At 41.7% G+C, this 18,655-nt stretch overlaps 1 protein-coding gene across 12 annotated transcripts in view; it reads left to right on the plus strand.

Moving 5' to 3' along the window:
• The window catches only part of CAST (calpastatin), a 145,220-nt gene that overhangs the window by 91,107 nt on the left and 35,458 nt on the right, over positions 1-18,655 (plus strand). For 5 of the 12 annotated variants that reach the window (XM_014543997.1, XM_014543993.1, XM_014543999.1 and 2 more), the window contains 11 exons: positions 3,334-3,399; positions 3,985-4,035; positions 5,720-5,782; positions 6,294-6,407; positions 9,845-9,928; positions 13,570-13,638; positions 14,851-14,949; positions 16,380-16,460; positions 17,275-17,313; positions 17,803-17,889; positions 18,018-18,107. In XM_014543997.1, coding sequence (XP_014399483.1) covers positions 3,334-3,399; positions 3,985-4,035; positions 5,720-5,782; positions 6,294-6,407; positions 9,845-9,928; positions 13,570-13,638; positions 14,851-14,949; positions 16,380-16,460; positions 17,275-17,313; positions 17,803-17,889; positions 18,018-18,107 — 843 coding nt within the window. Of the gene's footprint in view, positions 1-3,333; positions 3,400-3,984; positions 4,036-5,719; positions 5,783-6,289; positions 6,408-9,844; positions 9,929-13,569; positions 13,639-14,850; positions 14,950-16,379; positions 16,461-17,274; positions 17,314-17,802; positions 17,890-18,017; positions 18,108-18,655 lie in introns of all 12 variants that reach the window. The other 7 variants (XM_014543998.1, XM_014544004.1, XM_014544003.1 and 4 more) reach the window with 5 other exon arrangements.

Here is an 18,655-nt window from a genome sequence, read left to right on the forward strand (position 1 = left end):
GCGCCCCAACCCCCCCCCGCCACGGGCCCTGCTCTGTGCCTGATAGGGGGGAGCTCCCCAATCTCCTGACTGCCCTGCGGCTCTGTGTGTGACAGGGGGCGGGGCCACAACCCTCCTATCCGCCCTGCTCTGTGTGTGACAGGGGGCGGGGCCACAACCCTCCTATCCGCCCTGCTCTGTGTGTGACAGGGGGCGGGGCCACAACCCTCCTATCCGCCCTGCTCTGTGTGTGACAGGGGGCGGGGCCACAACCCTCCTATCCGCCCTGCTCTGTGTGTGACAGGGGGCGGGGCCACAACCCTCCTATCCGCCCTGCTCTGTGTGTGACAGGGGGCGGGGCCACAACCCTCCTATCCGCCCTGCTCTGTGTGTGACAGGGGGCGGGGCCACAACCCTCCTATCCGCCCTGCTCTGTGTGTGACAGGGGGCGGGGCCACAACCCTCCTATCCGCCCTGCTCTGTGTGTGACAGGGGGCGGGGCCACAACCCTCCTATCCGCCCTGCTCTGTGTGTGACAGGGGGCGGGGCCACAACCCTCCTATCCGCCCTGCTCTGTGTGTGACAGGGGGCGGGGCCACAACCCTCCTATCCGCCCTGCTCTGTGTGTGACAGGGGGCGGGGCCACAACCCTCCTATCCGCCCTGCTCTGTGTGTGACAGGGGGCGGGGCCACAACCCTCCTATCCGCCCTGCTCTGTGTGTGACAGGGGGCGGGGCCACAACCCTCCTATCCGCCCTGCTCTGTGTGTGACAGGGGGCGGGGCCACAACCCTCCTATCCGCCCTGCTCTGTGTGTGACAGGGGGCGGGGCCACAACCCTCCTATCCGCCCTGCTCTGTGTGTGACAGGGGGTGGCACCGCAACCTCCCCATCGACCCTGCCTTGAGTGTGACAGGGGGTGGTGCCCCAACCCCCCAATCGGCCCTACCCTGAGCGTGACTGAGGGTGGCATTGCAACCTCCCGATCCGCCCTGCTCTGTGCATGACGGGGCGGCGCCCCTACTCCCCAATCGGCCCTGCTCTGAGCCTGACCAGGGGCTGCACTTAGGGATTGGGCCTGCCCTCTGCCACCCGGGAGCAGGCCTAAGCCAGCAGGTCGTTATCTCCCGAGGGGTCCCAGACTGCGAGAGGGCACAGGCCGGGCTGGGGGAACCCCCTCCCCCCGCCCCCCGAGTGCACAAATTTTTGTGCACCGGGCCTCTAGTCTACAGTAATAAAAGCATAATATGCTAATTAGACCAGACATCCTTCCGGATAAAGCCAGGACTGCGAGGGAAGCCCGGGTCCCGGGTGCCAGAGGGAAGCCAGTGCTGGCAGCCTGGGGAAGGAAGGCCTACTCTTGCATGAATTTCGTGCATCGGGCCTCTAGTGTGTGTGTGTGTGTGTGTGTGTGTGTGTGTGTGTGTGTGTGTGTGTGTATTATTGATTTTAGAGAGGAAGGGAGAGAGATAGATAGAAACATCAATGATGAGAGAGAATCATTGATTGGCTATCTCCTGCACGCCCCCTACTGTGGGTATCTAGCCTGCAACCCGGGTATATGCCCTTGTCTGGAATCAAACCTGGGACCCTTTAGTCTGCAGGCCTTATTTATACCTCTCTTAATCTTAAAAAATAAGAAAAATCTAATTTCAGTCTTAAAGTAATCTTAAAACTATGGTAAAAACATCTACCAAAAGACAGTTCTCATTGACCTTAGAATGCATGAAAACTTAAGAAAGTAAATAGAAAGGGGAGCCAGAAATATCGGATTTCCTTTGTATTCTATTGGTTTGTCTTTGACCCATTGCCTGATTCTAATCATCCCCCCAACTCGCAGCTTGAGGACCAACGCTTAATTCAAGTGTGCCCTGTTTCCCAGAGCAAGTGTCAGCAAAGTCTGCAGCCATCCATCGCTAAGCATTAAACAGGAGATTCCTGGAGGTTATGGAACTAGAGGAAGGGAGGGGGGAGAGGAGAGTAGGCGAGCTAAAAGAGGGAGCAAAAATAAGATGCACCCAGTGTAGTATCACCAGTGGCTGACGCGGGACCACTTTGGCCTTAATTCTCTGTCCTTGGTAGATTTCAGTCACTGTTCTCATTAATCATCTTGGTGTGCTTCTGATGTTGGCTCATAAACATTTTTACTAACCTCCTCTGAGAGATTTTTTGTGAACTTGATGATCGTATTCCTCTAAATATTTTGAGTTCCTAGAGAACAGATTTTAATTCAAGTTAATACCTAAACCAAATCCTTGCCATGTTCTACACCTTTCAAATGAATAGATTATAATAGAAGCTATGAATAGATTCAGACCATTACAATACCAGCTGGCTTATTTTCTTTGTTAATCACTTAAAAAGTTATATTTGCATAAACTCAGAAAAGCATAGTAGTACATATAGAAACTCATTAGCAAAGATCCAGTTTGAAAGGGTCCAAAATGTAAATGTTCTTTAAAATATTTCTTTGATCATAAACTGTGTTTCCTCCCCAAACCATAAGTGTGTCAGCAGAACAAGGGTCTGTCATGTGAGGAACATATGTACCTTCATTACTGAAGCACAAGACATTATAAATTAAGAGGATATTTGGTGTTACCCTTTTCAGATAATAGAATAAAAATAGAACTTTGTGCTAATATTACCAAACAGATAAAAGGGAAAGAAATGACAGGAAGCATTAGGCCTAATTGTTAATCTCTTACTTTGAAAAGTTTATAATATGTTTTATCTCTGTTTCTGTATCTTGCCTGTACTGAGAATGTATGTATGTACTTAAGGAATTGCCTCTTTTGACACAGGTTACCTTTGGTTGGGTACAACTCTGTAGAATACTCCACTAAAGATCCTAAATCACAGCCTGCTCTTCAGAATTATTCCTAGAACTTTAGATTAAATCTCTAGATTTTTATCGTGCAGTACCAATCCATGCACTATTTGCAAAATTGTTGTAAGATTATGTTGCCAAAATTTCAGAAAACTTTTGACAACACCTGTGATTACTCCTTTGATAATAACCAAACATTAGAAATATAGGTGAAAAAAAATTTTGTTCAAGCAGCCTTTACACAGGAAAGGAGGGGGAAGGAAAGAGATCCCAAATTAATTTTATCAATGGAAAACTTACAGATTTCCTCTCACCAAAAAAGAGTAAATTCAAACTGAAATATTTGCTTGAGACTTTAGAAATTAAGAGCCTGCAACTTCTTGGAGTTGTATCCATCTGCATAGGGTAAATGCAATGCGTGAGTACAACGGGTTTTGATATAAACATTTTAGCCCTATTTGTACATGGTACTTACTTTACTGTCAGACAAATAAAACCACACTTGGGGCTGTGCTCTTACGTTAGGCCATTCCAGTCAGCAAACAGACGGAAGGAACACCTCCTCCTCACAAGAAAAGACACAAAAAACAGGTGATGTGGCTCGTTGTACTAGCTCACTTTAGCTGCTTGGCACGTGCTTATTGCAGTTCACAGTCTCCTGTAACTCTCTGACCCATCACAGACTTTCTGGCTTAATCACCCATTGCCCACATTCCGGCACTAAAAATAAATTTCACTGCTCTCTGTTCTCTTGGTTCTGTCACCATCCCATTGTTTCACACTGTCAGATGAAGCGTACAATGACTATTTTACTCATACAGAGACTGATCATGCTAGTGTGGCTTTGAAGGATGAGGGTTTTTATTTTATTTTGCTTATGTATTTGCTGCAGTGTTCATAGTAATAAATCTCTACATATCTTTGATACATATAGGAAAATGTAAGATGTAAATTGGTACTTAATAGGAGCAGATTATTAATGGGTGTGCTTAAGTGTTTATCTAAAGAGTTACAATTTCAAGCAAAGTATAATCTTAACTCATAACATTTACATTTATAAATACATCAAAATCGTCTCTTTAGCTTCCTTAGTTGAGGAAAATCTATGATAAACTTTGTAAATAATGTCCATTTTTCCTTCCTTCCTTTTTCTTTCTTTCTTTTTTCTGAATTTAGGCTGTAAAATCGGAACCTGAAAAGAAGTCACAATCAACTGAAGTGAGTGTTGTAAGTCAGCTATGAGATATTTGGATTCTTTGCAATAGTAATGAATAATGAAGTTCCTTATTTGCTGATACTGAACGGTAAAAGGATTTTTGTCAGCTAATTTAATTAATTAGAACATGATTTTATAGAGTATATGTAAAATAATTATAACATTAAATTTACATATCACTAAAATTAATGTATACTAATCTATAATGATAAAAGCAAAATATGCTAATTAGGCGGGATGTCCTTCTGGACGACCTTCTGGACGAAGCCAGGGCTGTGAGGGAAGCCCGGGTCCTGGGTGCCAGAGGGAAGCCAGTGCTGGCAGCCGGGGGAATGAAAGCCTACTCTTTCACGAATTTCATGCATTGGGCCTCTAGTTTATAAATAAAGATAATGAGGGAAGCCCGGGTCCTGGGTGCCAGAGGGAAGCCAGTGCTGGCAGCCGGGGGAATGAAAGCCTACTCTTTCACGAATTTCATGCATTGGGCCTCTAGTTTATAAATAAAGATAATATGCTTCAGAAGGAATTTTGTTCAAATCTATATATTCTTTTATATTGTTTAAAAATAAGCAACAGGAGCAAAGGACAGAGTTCAAAGGGTAATGAGTGTCTAATTACTTTAATGATGAGCTGTCCAGAATAACTGTGTCTGTTGAACCTAGTACCCAGATAACTAAAGCTGAGAGTCTGGCTTACTCCTGACAGTCTTACCTTGGTTGGTAGAACTAGTTACTTAGGAGACAGCTCTGACTTCCCCTTGGGAGCAGCTTCCCTGGCTTCCTTGACTCAAGGCTGTCTAGACTGAAAGCCTACCTGTGTCCACATGGAGAGTGATCCCGGGGTGTCTGCAGCCACGGCATATGTTCTCATCAATCGGGTGCTGCCCTTTCTTTCTTCTTTTCTTGTCTTTTCTTGTCTTTTCTTGTCTTTTCTTTTCTTTCTGAATTTAGCACTTCCTACTCTATTTATAAGCAAATACTCAGATAAAACCTCAAGGTTTCCTGTGGGAAAGCACAGAGGTGGTTCTGGCTAAAGTACTTTAAATGCAGGCAAGGGTGAGGTCATCTGGGTGAAAGCTGAGGCTTGTCTGATTTGGTGTGAGGCATCTTGGCGGCCCCCAAGGATGGTAATTCCATAGTCCGCTCTAGAGGAAGAAGTCAACAGCCAGGTGGGGGTTGTCTTCTACTTTATATTTAAATGCTTTTGGTTATCTACCCAATATCAAGAGAATTGCAACACAGAAAAGACTATGTAAATCATTCCGTTTAAGAAAATGCAAGTTTTTTAAAATCTCCTGTGAAAGGAGATTTTTAAAAAATTAATTTCTAGAGTAGAATCCCCTTTTTTTCCACCAAACTCAGAGGTCACAATGACCACTTGTCATCTCTGTGGATAAACCTGCAGTTACCGAAAGAACTGCATGAATTATGAGAAACAGCCCATAATTTAGAGATAAAATACCTATTTGAAAAGTTGTTCTAGGTGAAAATTAAATTTTTTATTCTTCTATAATTATCATTATCAGACTGTTGGTAGGATTGCTGTTGACCAGAAAGCACATGTCTGCTTCTCTAGTTGGGTCATTCTCAAGAGAGGCAGAACAGTCTAATTGGGAATTTTGTTCTTGAGCCTGTTTGGAATTATGAAAACAATGAATTCCAATGTAATTGATGTTCTATCTTTTGAAATTGACAGCCACCTCTGCTTATTGACGGAAAAAAACTAGAAAAAAAGCCAAAGGAACAACACCAACACGAGGTAAATGATCATCATTAGTACTTGATAGCATAAGGTGAAGCCTTTTGTGTGTGAGGGATGAAATACAAAATTCTCATCAGTCAAGACTTAAGTCCCCAGGAGGATCACTTTGTGAATTATATGATTGTCTAACCACTATGCTATATAGCTGAAACCAATATAAAATAATATTGAATGCCAACTGTAATGGAAAAACCTTTTAAATGTAAATTGCTATAGAAACAAGTCCTGTGAGGATGGCTGGTATTTGTTTTTAGCTAAAATAGCACCACCATGCGGCAGTAGAAGGATTTGCAATTTACTCATGATTCTTGCTGAATTTGGGGGGAAGGATTTGCGTTATTTCAAATTTTGTACCTAAGGTGAAATTTTATCACATTGATATCACACTAACTTAAATTTGCACAATTCAGAACTGCATAAAACACAACTGTTTTGAGCACTTCCTACTCTATTGAGAAAAGTATCTGCATTTGTCATCTTGTTAACAATGCGGTGTGTGTGTTTTCAGCCAGAAAGTCTATCCAAAAGCACATCACATACAGCAAGCAAGCATGGTCATAAAGAAAAAGCAGTTTCCAGGCCAAGTGAGCAGCCAACGTCAGAGAAACCAAGCAAACCAAAGGTAAATAAATCAGATGAATAGCTAGGAAAACACTAACACCAACTAGGGGGTGAGATACAGGTCCTCTCTCGCCGTGGACATGTAGGTGAAGCTGCTGAGCTGTGCCAAATATATCTTTGATTGTAATGATGTGGTGCTACCATGTTGCTTAGTACCCAGATAACTAAAGCTGAGAGTCTGGCTTACTCCTGACAGTCTTACCTTGGTTGGTAGAACTAGTTACTTAGGAGACAGCTCTGACTTCCCCTTGGGAGCAGCTTCCCTGGCTTCCTTGACTCAAGGCTGTCTAGACTGAAAGCCTACCTGTGTCCACATGGAGAGTGATCCCGGGGTGTCTGCAGCCACGGCATATGTTCTCATCAATCGGGTGCTGCCCTTTCTTTCTTCTTTTCTTGTCTTTTCTTGTCTTTTCTTGTCTTTTCTTGTCTTTTCTTGTCTTTTCTTGTCTTTTCTTGTCTTTTCTTGTCTTTTCTTGTCTTTTCTTGTCTTTTCTTGTCTTTTCTTGTCTTTTCTTGTCTTTTCTTGTCTTTTCTTGTCTTTTCTTGTCTTTTCTTGTCTTTTCTTGTCTTTTCTTGTCTTTTCTTGTCTTTTCTTGTCTTTTCTTGTCTTTTCTTGTCTTTTCTTGTCTTTTCTTGTCTTTTCTTGTCTTTTCTTGTCTTTTCTTGTCTTTTCTTGTCTTTTCTTGTCTTTTCTTGTCTTTTCTTGTCTTTTCTTGTCTTTTCTTGTCTTTTCTTGTCTTTTCTTGTCTTTTCTTGTCTTTTCTTGTCTTTTCTTGTCTTTTCTTGTCTTTTCTTGTCTTTTCTTGTCTTTTCTTGTCTTTTCTTGTCTTTTCTTGTCTTTTCTTGTCTTTTCTTGTCTTTTCTTGTCTTTTCTTGTCTTTTCTTGTCTTTTCTTGTCTTTTCTTGTCTTTTCTTGTCTTTTCTTGTCTTTTCTTGTCTTTTCTTGTCTTTTCTTGTCTTTTCTTTTCTTTCTGAATTTAGCACTTCCTACTCTATTTATAAGCAAATACTCAGATAAAACCTCAAGGTTTCCTGTGGGAAAGCACAGAGGTGGTTCTGGCTAAAGTACTTTAAATGCAGGCAAGGGTGAGGTCATCTGGGTGAAAGCTGAGGCTTGTCTGATTTGGTGTGAGGCATCTTGGCGGCCCCCAAGGATGGTAATTCCATAGTCCGCTCTAGAGGAAGAAGTCAACAGCCAGGTGGGGGTTGTCTTCTACTTTATATTTAAATGCTTTTGGTTATCTACCCAATATCAAGAGAATTGCAACACAGAAAAGACTATGTAAATCATTCCGTTTAAGAAAATGCAAGTTTTTTAAAATCTCCTGTGAAAGGAGATTTTTAAAAAATTAATTTCTAGAGTAGAATCCCCTTTTTTTCCACCAAACTCAGAGGTCACAATGACCACTTGTCATCTCTGTGGATAAACCTGCAGTTACCGAAAGAACTGCATGAATTATGAGAAACAGCCCATAATTTAGAGATAAAATACCTATTTGAAAAGTTGTTCTAGGTGAAAATTAAATTTTTTATTCTTCTATAATTATCATTATCAGACTGTTGGTAGGATTGCTGTTGACCAGAAAGCACATGTCTGCTTCTCTAGTTGGGTCATTCTCAAGAGAGGCAGAACAGTCTAATTGGGAATTTTGTTCTTGAGCCTGTTTGGAATTATGAAAACAATGAATTCCAATGTAATTGATGTTCTATCTTTTGAAATTGACAGCCACCTCTGCTTATTGACGGAAAAAAACTAGAAAAAAAGCCAAAGGAACAACACCAACACGAGGTAAATGATCATCATTAGTACTTGATAGCATAAGGTGAAGCCTTTTGTGTGTGAGGGATGAAATACAAAATTCTCATCAGTCAAGACTTAAGTCCCCAGGAGGATCACTTTGTGAATTATATGATTGTCTAACCACTATGCTATATAGCTGAAACCAATATAAAATAATATTGAATGCCAACTGTAATGGAAAAACCTTTTAAATGTAAATTGCTATAGAAACAAGTCCTGTGAGGATGGCTGGTATTTGTTTTTAGCTAAAATAGCACCACCATGCGGCAGTAGAAGGATTTGCAATTTACTCATGATTCTTGCTGAATTTGGGGGGAAGGATTTGCGTTATTTCAAATTTTGTACCTAAGGTGAAATTTTATCACATTGATATCACACTAACTTAAATTTGCACAATTCAGAACTGCATAAAACACAACTGTTTTGAGCACTTCCTACTCTATTGAGAAAAGTATCTGCATTTGTCATCTTGTTAACAATGCGGTGTGTGTGTTTTCAGCCAGAAAGTCTATCCAAAAGCACATCACATACAGCAAGCAAGCATGGTCATAAAGAAAAAGCAGTTTCCAGGCCAAGTGAGCAGCCAACGTCAGAGAAACCAAGCAAACCAAAGGTAAATAAATCAGATGAATAGCTAGGAAAACACTAACACCAACTAGGGGGTGAGATACAGGTCCTCTCTCGCCGTGGACATGTAGGTGAAGCTGCTGAGCTGTGCCAAATATATCTTTGATTGTAATGATGTGGTGCTACCATGTTGCTAGTTTCACGAATAGCCTTGTGGAAACATGGGCCTATGAAAGGCCTGAGAAGAGCACCAGACGGGTCCCGGGGGTGTTCCATCCAGTCCTCTCCTACGGCCCATCAGGGTCCAGTCAGGCTCTGGTGCCTCGCAGACAGGAAGCTGCCTGGACCCCTCTCCTTACGGGCGGTGGGAACCCAGATGCCCCCTGCATGATCTGCTGACATGGAAGCCTGGAAGAGTTTTTAGGGTCTTGTGCTAGAAGAGATGAACTTTCAGAGCCAAGAATCAGAAAGAGTCTCCATATTTCTAGAACCACTGGGGGTCAACTATTAGAAGAATAAACAAATATGAGAGGAACTTTCCCACTGATAGCTCTTGCAAGACAAGAACCAGTCCTGCTTAACAGTGTACTTCATATCAGAGATTGTAATCTCTGGCCCACCAGTTAAAGGCAGCTCGTGTGTGTTTTGTTCAAGTGTATTTTGTTTGGCTTACAATATTATTTAAATTAGCTACCGACAAAGTCAGAATATTTCACATAAAATCAAAATGTCTAGCTTCTCCAGAAAAATCAGGATACTTGGCAACAGTGGGCTCACATGGCAAGAATTGACGAGAGCTTGACACCTGGTATATGTGCTCTAATTTACCACAGTCCCTCCCTGGCCCACTTCACTATTTGTGTTACCTGCACGGACTCTGTAAGCGCGGAGTCCAGCCTCATGGGGTTGGTGCTCAGCGTTGCATCATGTTCAGTGGAAGCGAGTGACCTTTCCTATACAAGATGTCCACAGGGCAAACTGGCTCAGCAGTAACATTTGAAAAATGCATAATCTCAAAAACAGTCACTCATAGAGACTGAGTTCTGTTCGTCTTTCATCCTCCTGCTTAGACTAAATCTCAGGACACAGGTGGAAAGAGCGCTGCTGCTGCTGCTGCTGGTGTGGCTATGGCCTCTGGCAAGTCAGACGACAAGGTGAGCACACACCAGCAGACGTGGGGTGTGCGTGGGCCCGATGCTTATCAGTCTCTCGTGAGAAACGTACTCAGGGGAGTTCCATTCTACCTGGGCTTTACCGCTGGCTCTCATTGACCATTTAGGGTTCTGGTGCTGCCACACTCAAAACTGAACATTGTTCATATATTTGTGAAGAGGATCACATAGCTGAGGGATATAGAGTGAGCAGAATACTGAAATTGATTTTAAAATCCATATATTCAATAAATATTTATTGGTCACCTGCCATGTATAAGGCCTGGTATCAGGATTGAGGAAATTGACATCTGGGTTGACTCAGAGCCTGCCTTCAAGATGTACAGGCTTGAAATAAAGCAAATAAAATTGCCGTGAGCATTTGAATGGCATTACTCTGAATTGTCAACAAGTTCGTTCCTAGTAAACCATGAATAGTCACAACATCTACATGAATTGATATGGGAGGTTTTCCAAGGGGACAACATAAACCCCCTCAGAAGAGAATATATATACCCTTCTGGCCAGTTATGGGCAATTTTCCCTTAGGTCCTTGATGAGCCAATTAAGATTCTTGCTTGGAAATGTAAGCTGAGAAGTAGTCTGTGTTTCTACTCATGCAATAGAGTGTTATCCATGTGGAGCCATCTCCCTTAGAAATGCTAGTACTTATTTCTCTGGAAACACAAATAAGTAATCAAAGCAATAATGAGAAGATGAAAACAGAAAGGAATATGTACTTACCTATTTTCCTGCTTCTCGCAATAGAAAAGATATTCTCCTGAAGGCTCAATGGTAAGGCAAGTCATAGGATAAATTATGGCACATCTGCCCGAAATATCCAATCTTTCTCAGATTTGGGGAGAAAAATGCATTGTTTTTATTCAAATAAATGCAGATATCTTAGAGTGTAATGGTAAACTTTATATACAGTTTTAAATGAAAATACCCAACTTTAGTTTAAAAAGTATTTTCTTGCAGTAGACCACTTGAGACCCCTACCCCCAACCCACCCAAGGGGTACATGTTACTCTCTCATGTTGATGAAATGGTTTGAAAAAAAAGGTGGATTTAAGAGAGAGGATTAGATCTGATAGAATAGATTTTAAAATTAAGCAAAAATTTCAGTTTTACTTTAGATATAAATTAGAGTTATCAGTGAAATCTGAAAAATAAAATTAGGAGAGGTTTATATGGAATTCTAGTTTGCACTGATTTGAGCTGGCGAATCACTTTTCTTTGCCTCTGATTTGTCTCCCATAACATGGGCTTGATCAGATCTGCATTTTTTAAGTTTGTTTTTTTTTAGTGCATACCAGGCTGAAAGCACTGTGTGTGACACCCGCGCTGCCGGCTGGCCATCTAGGGGTGGGAAGAAGACACTCTGCCTCAGCTGCAGTTCAAGGCAGGTTGAGACGGAGCTGTTTGGTGAGGACCGAATAGGTCCTGACTGCGGGGATCCACAGGGACCTTGAGTAGATCCAGTCTGAGTGGGGCGTGGAAGCATAGCCTGGATTGCAGGCTTGCAAAGGCATCAACATGGAAAAGGAGAAGATGTGTTCTGGGAGCAGCGTGCATTCCAGTGTTGGGTGAAGCGCAGGGCGGTGAGCAGTGGGGCTGTAAGACCTGAAGGACAGGTTGAGGCGTTGCTGTGGAGACTGCTAAGGGGAGTTAGTGATTCAACAGGCAGAGAATAAACAGTGTGAAAGAGATTAGAGAACAGATGCAGCAAGCGGAGCCATTAACACCAAGCTGCAGGAAGATTATGAAAGTGACCACAGGGGGATTACAGATAGGAAGGTGGGAGGTTGGTCAGGGGCTGTTCCAGTAGTCCTGGTGAATCCTAATTTAGTGTAAATGCGAGCTGAGATAGAATAAACTAGTGGGGAGAAAGGGAGGAGGCATTGCAGAGGTAAATCCTCAGGTTTTAGGAAATGATTAGGCAAAGGTAAAGAAAATCTCAGGCTAACCTGGGGCTGGAGTCTGCAGGAGCTAGGTTGGTAACCCTAAGGTGAGGGCTTCTGCCAGGGCAGGGAGAGTGAGTGCCTCCTGAAACTGTGAGCCGGCCCCTGGTTGCCACTGGGAGGTGGACACAGTTCACCAGCGAAATTGGTTGAGGAGGAAACGTGTGTTTGATTTTGGACAAGCTGAATGGGTTTGAGGTGTCCCAAGAAAGATGTGTAGTCAGGCCATTAGAATACTGTTTTAGAGTAGTGAAGAAGGGAGAGAGAGAGAATTGGGGGTGGCCCCCACAGTATTTTTTAAATCTTCACCCAAGGATATGTTTATTTACTTTAGAGAGATGTGTCGCAGTCATTTATTTAACACTTCCTTTTTTAAAAAATATATTTTATTGATTTTTTACAGAGAGGAAGGGAGAGGGACAGAGAGCCAGAAACATCAATGAGAGAGAAACATTGATCAGCTGCCTCCTGCACGCCCCCCACTGGGGATGTGCCCGCAAACAAGGTACATGCCCGTGATCGGAATCGAACCCGGGACCCTTGAGTCCGCAGGCCGACGCTCTATCCACTGAGCCAAACTGGTTCTGGCAAACACTTTCTTAAATTAAGCACTTAGAAAGGGCTCAGTATGTGCAAACACTGGCTCTCACACTTTATAGACTCATTTACCTAATCCTCACAACCCCTGAGGTAGGTGCAGTCATTCTCTGAGATAGAACAAACATGAGGACACTGAGGTACAGCCAGTGCTTGTCGGGGTGCAAACCCAGGCAGTTGGAGTCTGTGCTCTCCGCCTCCAGACTCTGCTGCCCAGAATTCAGGGGCTGGCAAATGAGACATAGTTTCCTATTGTCTTCATCCTGGCAATGTCACCCATTGCGTTGCTGCCAGGCCCTGAAAGCATTTGGCCCCTGGCCCTAGAGAATGGTCTTGGACCGGACCACCAGCACAGGCAGAAATGTGTAGACCATGTGCAGTTGGGGGTAAAGCAGAAGAGATGCCAGAGGCGGCAGAGAACAGGGGGCACAAACGCCCGAGTAGAACCAGGATGGTGCTTGGTCATGGCTGCCGTGGGAGGTGAGAGTCATAGAGGGGTCCTTGCCAGGGTCTGGGTAATGGCATGAAATCACAGATTGGAAAGTTATTGGCAATCACTGATAGAGCAACGGAAGCACTGGTAGGAAGGAAATTCATTTTAGGGAAATAAAGGGAAGAGTAGGTGATGAGATACTAAACCAAGGGGTGTGGAGGTCTTGTTGTGTGGGGAGCAGAGACTGAAATAGCAACAGCTAGAGGAAGTGGACACTTACAGAAAGAATCTGTGGGACCCACAGACACTGGCTGTGGGCCCCGGGAGAGGCAACCAAGAGTAGTGAAGAAAGTGATGGGCAGTTCTGGATTCAAATCTTGGTTCTGTTTTTTTACTGTGTGACCTGGAAAAAGTTACTTAACCTCTCTGAGCCTTGATTTCCACATCACTAATTTATATTATGATTTATTAATATTATTTATGCTGTTCTGAAAAAGGGCATAACACATACAACATAATGTCTAGCACTGAGCAGATTCAGTATATGATCAATGCTATTAATATATTGAATTCATTTTAATATATGTAATATTATTGAATTTTATAAATGTATGTGAAAACGTTTTTATTCCTTTCTAAACTCCCACCAGAAAAAAGAAAATAAATCATTAATGTCGGCTGTACCAGTTGAGTCCAAACCGGGTAAACCATCTGGAAAGGTATGAAGATAGCAGTGCATTTCTGCCTAAGATATTTACTCGCAGTCTCTCTATCATGATCTCATTTCTTGAGGCCAGACAATATGAGGTGGGGGTACCTGAAAGGATCTTTTTAATGAACTGTTTCAAGCTAATATAACTGGGTTAAAAGTGTGGTTTTCCCACATATGTTTGTAACATTTTATAACCCTCTATTCTGAAAACTCCAGTTACATCCCATGAAGTTTTCATTCCACTTTCTCTCCTGCAAATATATCTGCTTTAACCAGAGGTATCACTAAAGAATGCCAGGTACTTCTTCACTCTGAAATTCCTAGTTTAACCAGGCTAAAGCTAGCAGGCCCCAAATTCTAGTACATTACCAGGGGAATTTCTAAAGTTATAGTGTTAATATAGTAGTTATTCTTACTAATTAATCTGAGTTAAACAGTGAAAGGTCTTTCTCCAAATTGTTGTTTTCCCCTTTAAATTCAGGTTATCCTTCACAATGAGTCATTCCTAACCTCAAAATTAGAATGGAGGCATTCTTTCATTATACTCATATAAGCCCACACCCCAGGCATGTGCCCTGACTTTGGAATCGAACCGTACCTCCTGGTTCCTAGGTCAACGCTCAACCACTGAGCCACGCCAGCTGGGCAAGATAAATTTTTTTGAAAAGTTATTTTTACTAAATAATAAAGTGTACTTTTTTCTTTAAGCCTTGCATTGCTAAATTTTTCTTTAAATTAGTTATAAATCATTATATAGTCTCAAATAGGCCATTATCTTGTCATGTTTTAGAGTGTTTCTGCCTTTTTTTCTCTGAAGACTTCTATCTCTTCAATACATGTAAATATTTCTTGCTTCTATTTTCATTATTTTTTAAAAAATTGTTGACCCTATTACAGATGTCTTCCATTCTCCTCCCCCCACCTTTGCCCACGTCCACCCATCCCACCCTCTCCCCCAGCCTTCACCACACTGTTATCTGTATCTATGCATTATACATAGATGTTCTTTGGCTAATCTCTTCACCCTCTTTTATTCAACACCCCCCTCCTCCTCCCTTTTCCCTGAAACCCTAAGACCAGATTTTAACTATTTGACATTTGAAGAAGTTTTGGTGTTTGGTATTTTTCTACACAGATTGGTGTTTTGTAGTTTTAAAAAATCAAAAGTGGAGTATGTGTAACAAATAACATTTAAATATCTGCTCTCTCTTCTTTCCAGTCAGGCATGGATGCTGCTCTGGATGACTTAGTAGACACTTTGGGAGAACCTGAAGAAACTGAACAAGATAACGCAACATATACTGGACCTGAAGTTTCGGTAAGTGATCTTAATATCTGTAAAGATTCACTCTTAGGGTAGGAGAGCAAAATAAGGTCATGATGCACAAAAGTCCACTTGGTGTTCTGTTACTTGGAGAGAGATAGGACGGTGTCAGTATCAGTAACAGCAGCTGAAATTAGTGTTGGGACGGAATGGCTGTTGACGCAGGAAACATTTATTAATTGTCTGTGCTGAGATTATTGCTGGCATATAGTCCTTTGGGCCACAAATACTTTTCTGTCCTTTAGATCGTAGTTCCATGGACTTGGATATATTTTGATTTCTAGATATTTGCCATCCTCTGTTCATCCCTATTCCTAATTCCGTAAAAGCAAGAAAATTATATAACATTTTATTTTAAGAAAAAGACATACCATAGACTGGAAGGAAATATTTGCAACAGACACCACAAAGGATTTGTGCCAGAATTTACGAAGAATTTTAAAAAGTGAGAAAAAGACAATCCAATAGAAAATTAGGAGAAAACTTGCTGGGCTAATAAACAATGCAAGTGTCCCTAGTAATTAGGAAAGTGATACTACAACATGGAGAGGGGTCACTTCACACTTATTAGATTGGCAGCTCACCTGGAGCTCATGGATGCTGACTATGTGCATACCCTTCCGCCAGCAAGTCCACGTCTAGACAGATTCCCCAGAGGGAGCCTTGCACACCTGTACAAGGAGTGATGAGAACAGCTGAAATATTTGGAAATGGTTGTGTTCAACAGGAGACAATATAATAAAATGGGATGCTTTTATAGTGATTAAAATGAACTATTCATTTATCATCATGGATACATTATAAACACAATGTTGAATATGATATCATTTATATAACATTTGAAAATATGCAAAGTAATGCTGTAAATTGTTTGTGGATGCCTACATGTAGCATAACCGTTTTAAAATATGCTCCACTTTCAGTGGGTGGGTATGATACACTTAAAGTTCACATTAGTAGCTATCTCTGGTTAACAAGGAAGGGGAATGGGATTGGAAAGGGCCAAACAGGAGACATCATTCTAACTGTTTTGTAGAAATTACATAAGAATGACTATAGATCTGATAGAGTAGGATGTTGGGTTATATAGAAATTTATTGTTTTTAACTGTATTTTTTAATGAATTGGAAACATCAGACAATGAAAAACATTTAAAATCCAATGTATTTTAATATAGGAATCAAATTTAATATACTGATTTGAATATTTTCTAGCATCACATGGGTTAAGCTATTTAAATAAGGGGAAGTATTTGTGTAAACAAATTTCAGAGTTGTGTAAAGTATTGGCGTCTTAATAATTTATATCTTATTTCAATAGTTTCATAAATTAAGAATGGAATAGTACTTTGGTTTCAGAATATGCATATAACATTCTCAGATAATTAATTATATAATGTACCTAAATGTGTGATTTTATTACAGGATCCCATGACTTCTATCTACATAGAGGAATTGGGTAAAAGAGAAGGCTCAATTCCTCCAAAATACAGGGAACTTTTGGATGTAAGTTAAATAACCATTTACTTTTACTTTACTATTTCCTTTTGGAATATAGTCGTTATCACATCAATATAGTTATAATTTTTTAAATTTAGAAAATGAAATGAGCCAATGAAAAGTTCATTACTATGACATCCACTGTATTAGTTTGCCATGGCTGCCATAACAAAGAATCACAGCCTGGATGGCTTAAACAACAGAAATATATTGTCTCACAGTTCTGGAAGCTGGAAGACTGGAATCAAGGTGCGGGCAGAGTTGGTTCCTTCTGAAAGTCTTATGGAGACCTCTCTCCTTGGCTTGTAGAGAGCTATCTTCTCCCTGTATCTCTTCACGTGGTCTTCCCTCTGTATCTCTGGTCCATATTTCCCCATTTTATAAGAACACCAGTTATATTGGATTAGCCCCATCCTAATGTCCTCATGTAACCTCAGTTATCTCTCTTTTTTTAAGTGTATATTTTTATTGATTTCAGAGAGGAAGGGAGAGGGAGAGAGAGATAGAAATATCAATGATAAGAGAGAATCACTGATCAATTGCCTGCCGCACGCCCACCACTGGGGATCAAGCCTGCAACCTGGGCATGACCTCCTGGTTCATGGGTCGACAATCAACCACACTGGCCAGACTCAGTTACCTCTTTATAGGCTCTATTTCCAAGCACAGTCATAGTCTGAGATGCTTATGATTAGGGCTTCAATAATATGCTTTTGGGGAGGACAAAATTCAACCCATAACAGTCACTGAGTAACACATTTTGCTGATTGTAAGGATTACTTTTGCCTTTTCAACATTATCAAATTGATGTTTGTTTCAGAAAAAAGAAGGGATCACAAGGCCTCCTCCAGACTCTCCGGTGAGTTTACATAAATGTCTTCTAAGATCCAAATGAACATTTTTTGTATCTTTGGTTAGTGGATAGGGCTATCAATACTGTATTTTATGGCTAAAGTAACCTCTCAATTAGATGAAGTTTTCATCTGTTCAGAGAAAGGGAGAGTATGTGGGGGTTGTGTCAGTGCGCATTGGTTTCATATGGATTTTTGTTTGTGTTTTTGAGAGGAAGAGAAATGGAGCCCAGGAAGTTTTAGGATAAAGTAAATGTTAATAAAAATAGAATGGGAATATCTTAACGTGTAATACATTTAGAAGAGGGAACAAAAAAATAATAGTGCAAAACCCATTCCCTACCAGACATAGGCTTTCATCTGAAATATCTTACTAACACATCTCCTTTGGTGCTAAAGGAATTGCCAGAGTACATTCTTCCTTTGCTGGGTGTATAATCTGATCTTTCGCTTGAATGACTCCCCCGTGATACCCATCCTGGTATCTGTTTCTTTAGAAACCCCCAGGGCCCGATGACGCCATCGATGCCTTGTCATCTGACTTCACCTGCAGCTCTCCTAGTGGGAAAAAAACTGAGAAAGAGGTATTGTGCTGAATGTTATTAGGGGAACTTGTTAGAAGCCCTCCCGAACTTTAGAACAACAACTTTCTAGTTTTGGTTATTACATTTCCCTCCTCTGCACATTTAATCTTTTGTATTTTGTTTTACAGAAATCTACGGGAGAAGTTTTAAAAGCTCAGTCAGCCGGAGTAATCAGAAGTGCTGCTCCGCCCCATGAGAAAAAAAGAAAGGTGGAGAAGGTATAAATTAATTACTTTTTGGAAAATAACCATGTTTCGAGGGACAGCAGCTGCCTTCCTGAGGCTGATGTAGCTGATGCCAGACAATCCCAAAAGTGTATTACGAATCAGGGGGAGGTGGAGGGAGGGGGAGGCGGGGCGTCTTTCTCCCCGAAGGTCTGTGGAGCAGTGAGATCAATTGGGGCGAGACCCATCACCTCCAGCCAGGTCTTCCTTGTTTCTGCAGCAGTTTATGGGAGATTTCAGCACAATCTTCTTGGTTGTGAATTAAGACTATCTTACCATTCCAATGCACAGAGGGCAGGACGCCAGAGAAATGACACTCTTGGAACATACAATCTTCAATGTGGTTTCCTCAAGGAGTCGGAGCCCTGTGAAGCCACTCGAGGGGTCTTGTTGTAGCTGCTTCTGTCCACCTCTCTTAACCACAGTCAACGTGGACTAATTCTCACCAACCCTGAGATGTGGTCCTCCAGCTCTGGGCTGCAGGAGAAAGCATGCCCGGTGTGCAGAGAGTCCAGATAATGCGAGGAGCGGTTGCTGTCAGG

This window comes from Myotis brandtii, unplaced genomic scaffold (genome assembly GCF_000412655.1).
Source record: "Myotis brandtii unplaced genomic scaffold, ASM41265v1 scaffold344, whole genome shotgun sequence".
NCBI classification, from domain to species: domain Eukaryota; kingdom Metazoa; phylum Chordata; class Mammalia; order Chiroptera; family Vespertilionidae; genus Myotis; species Myotis brandtii.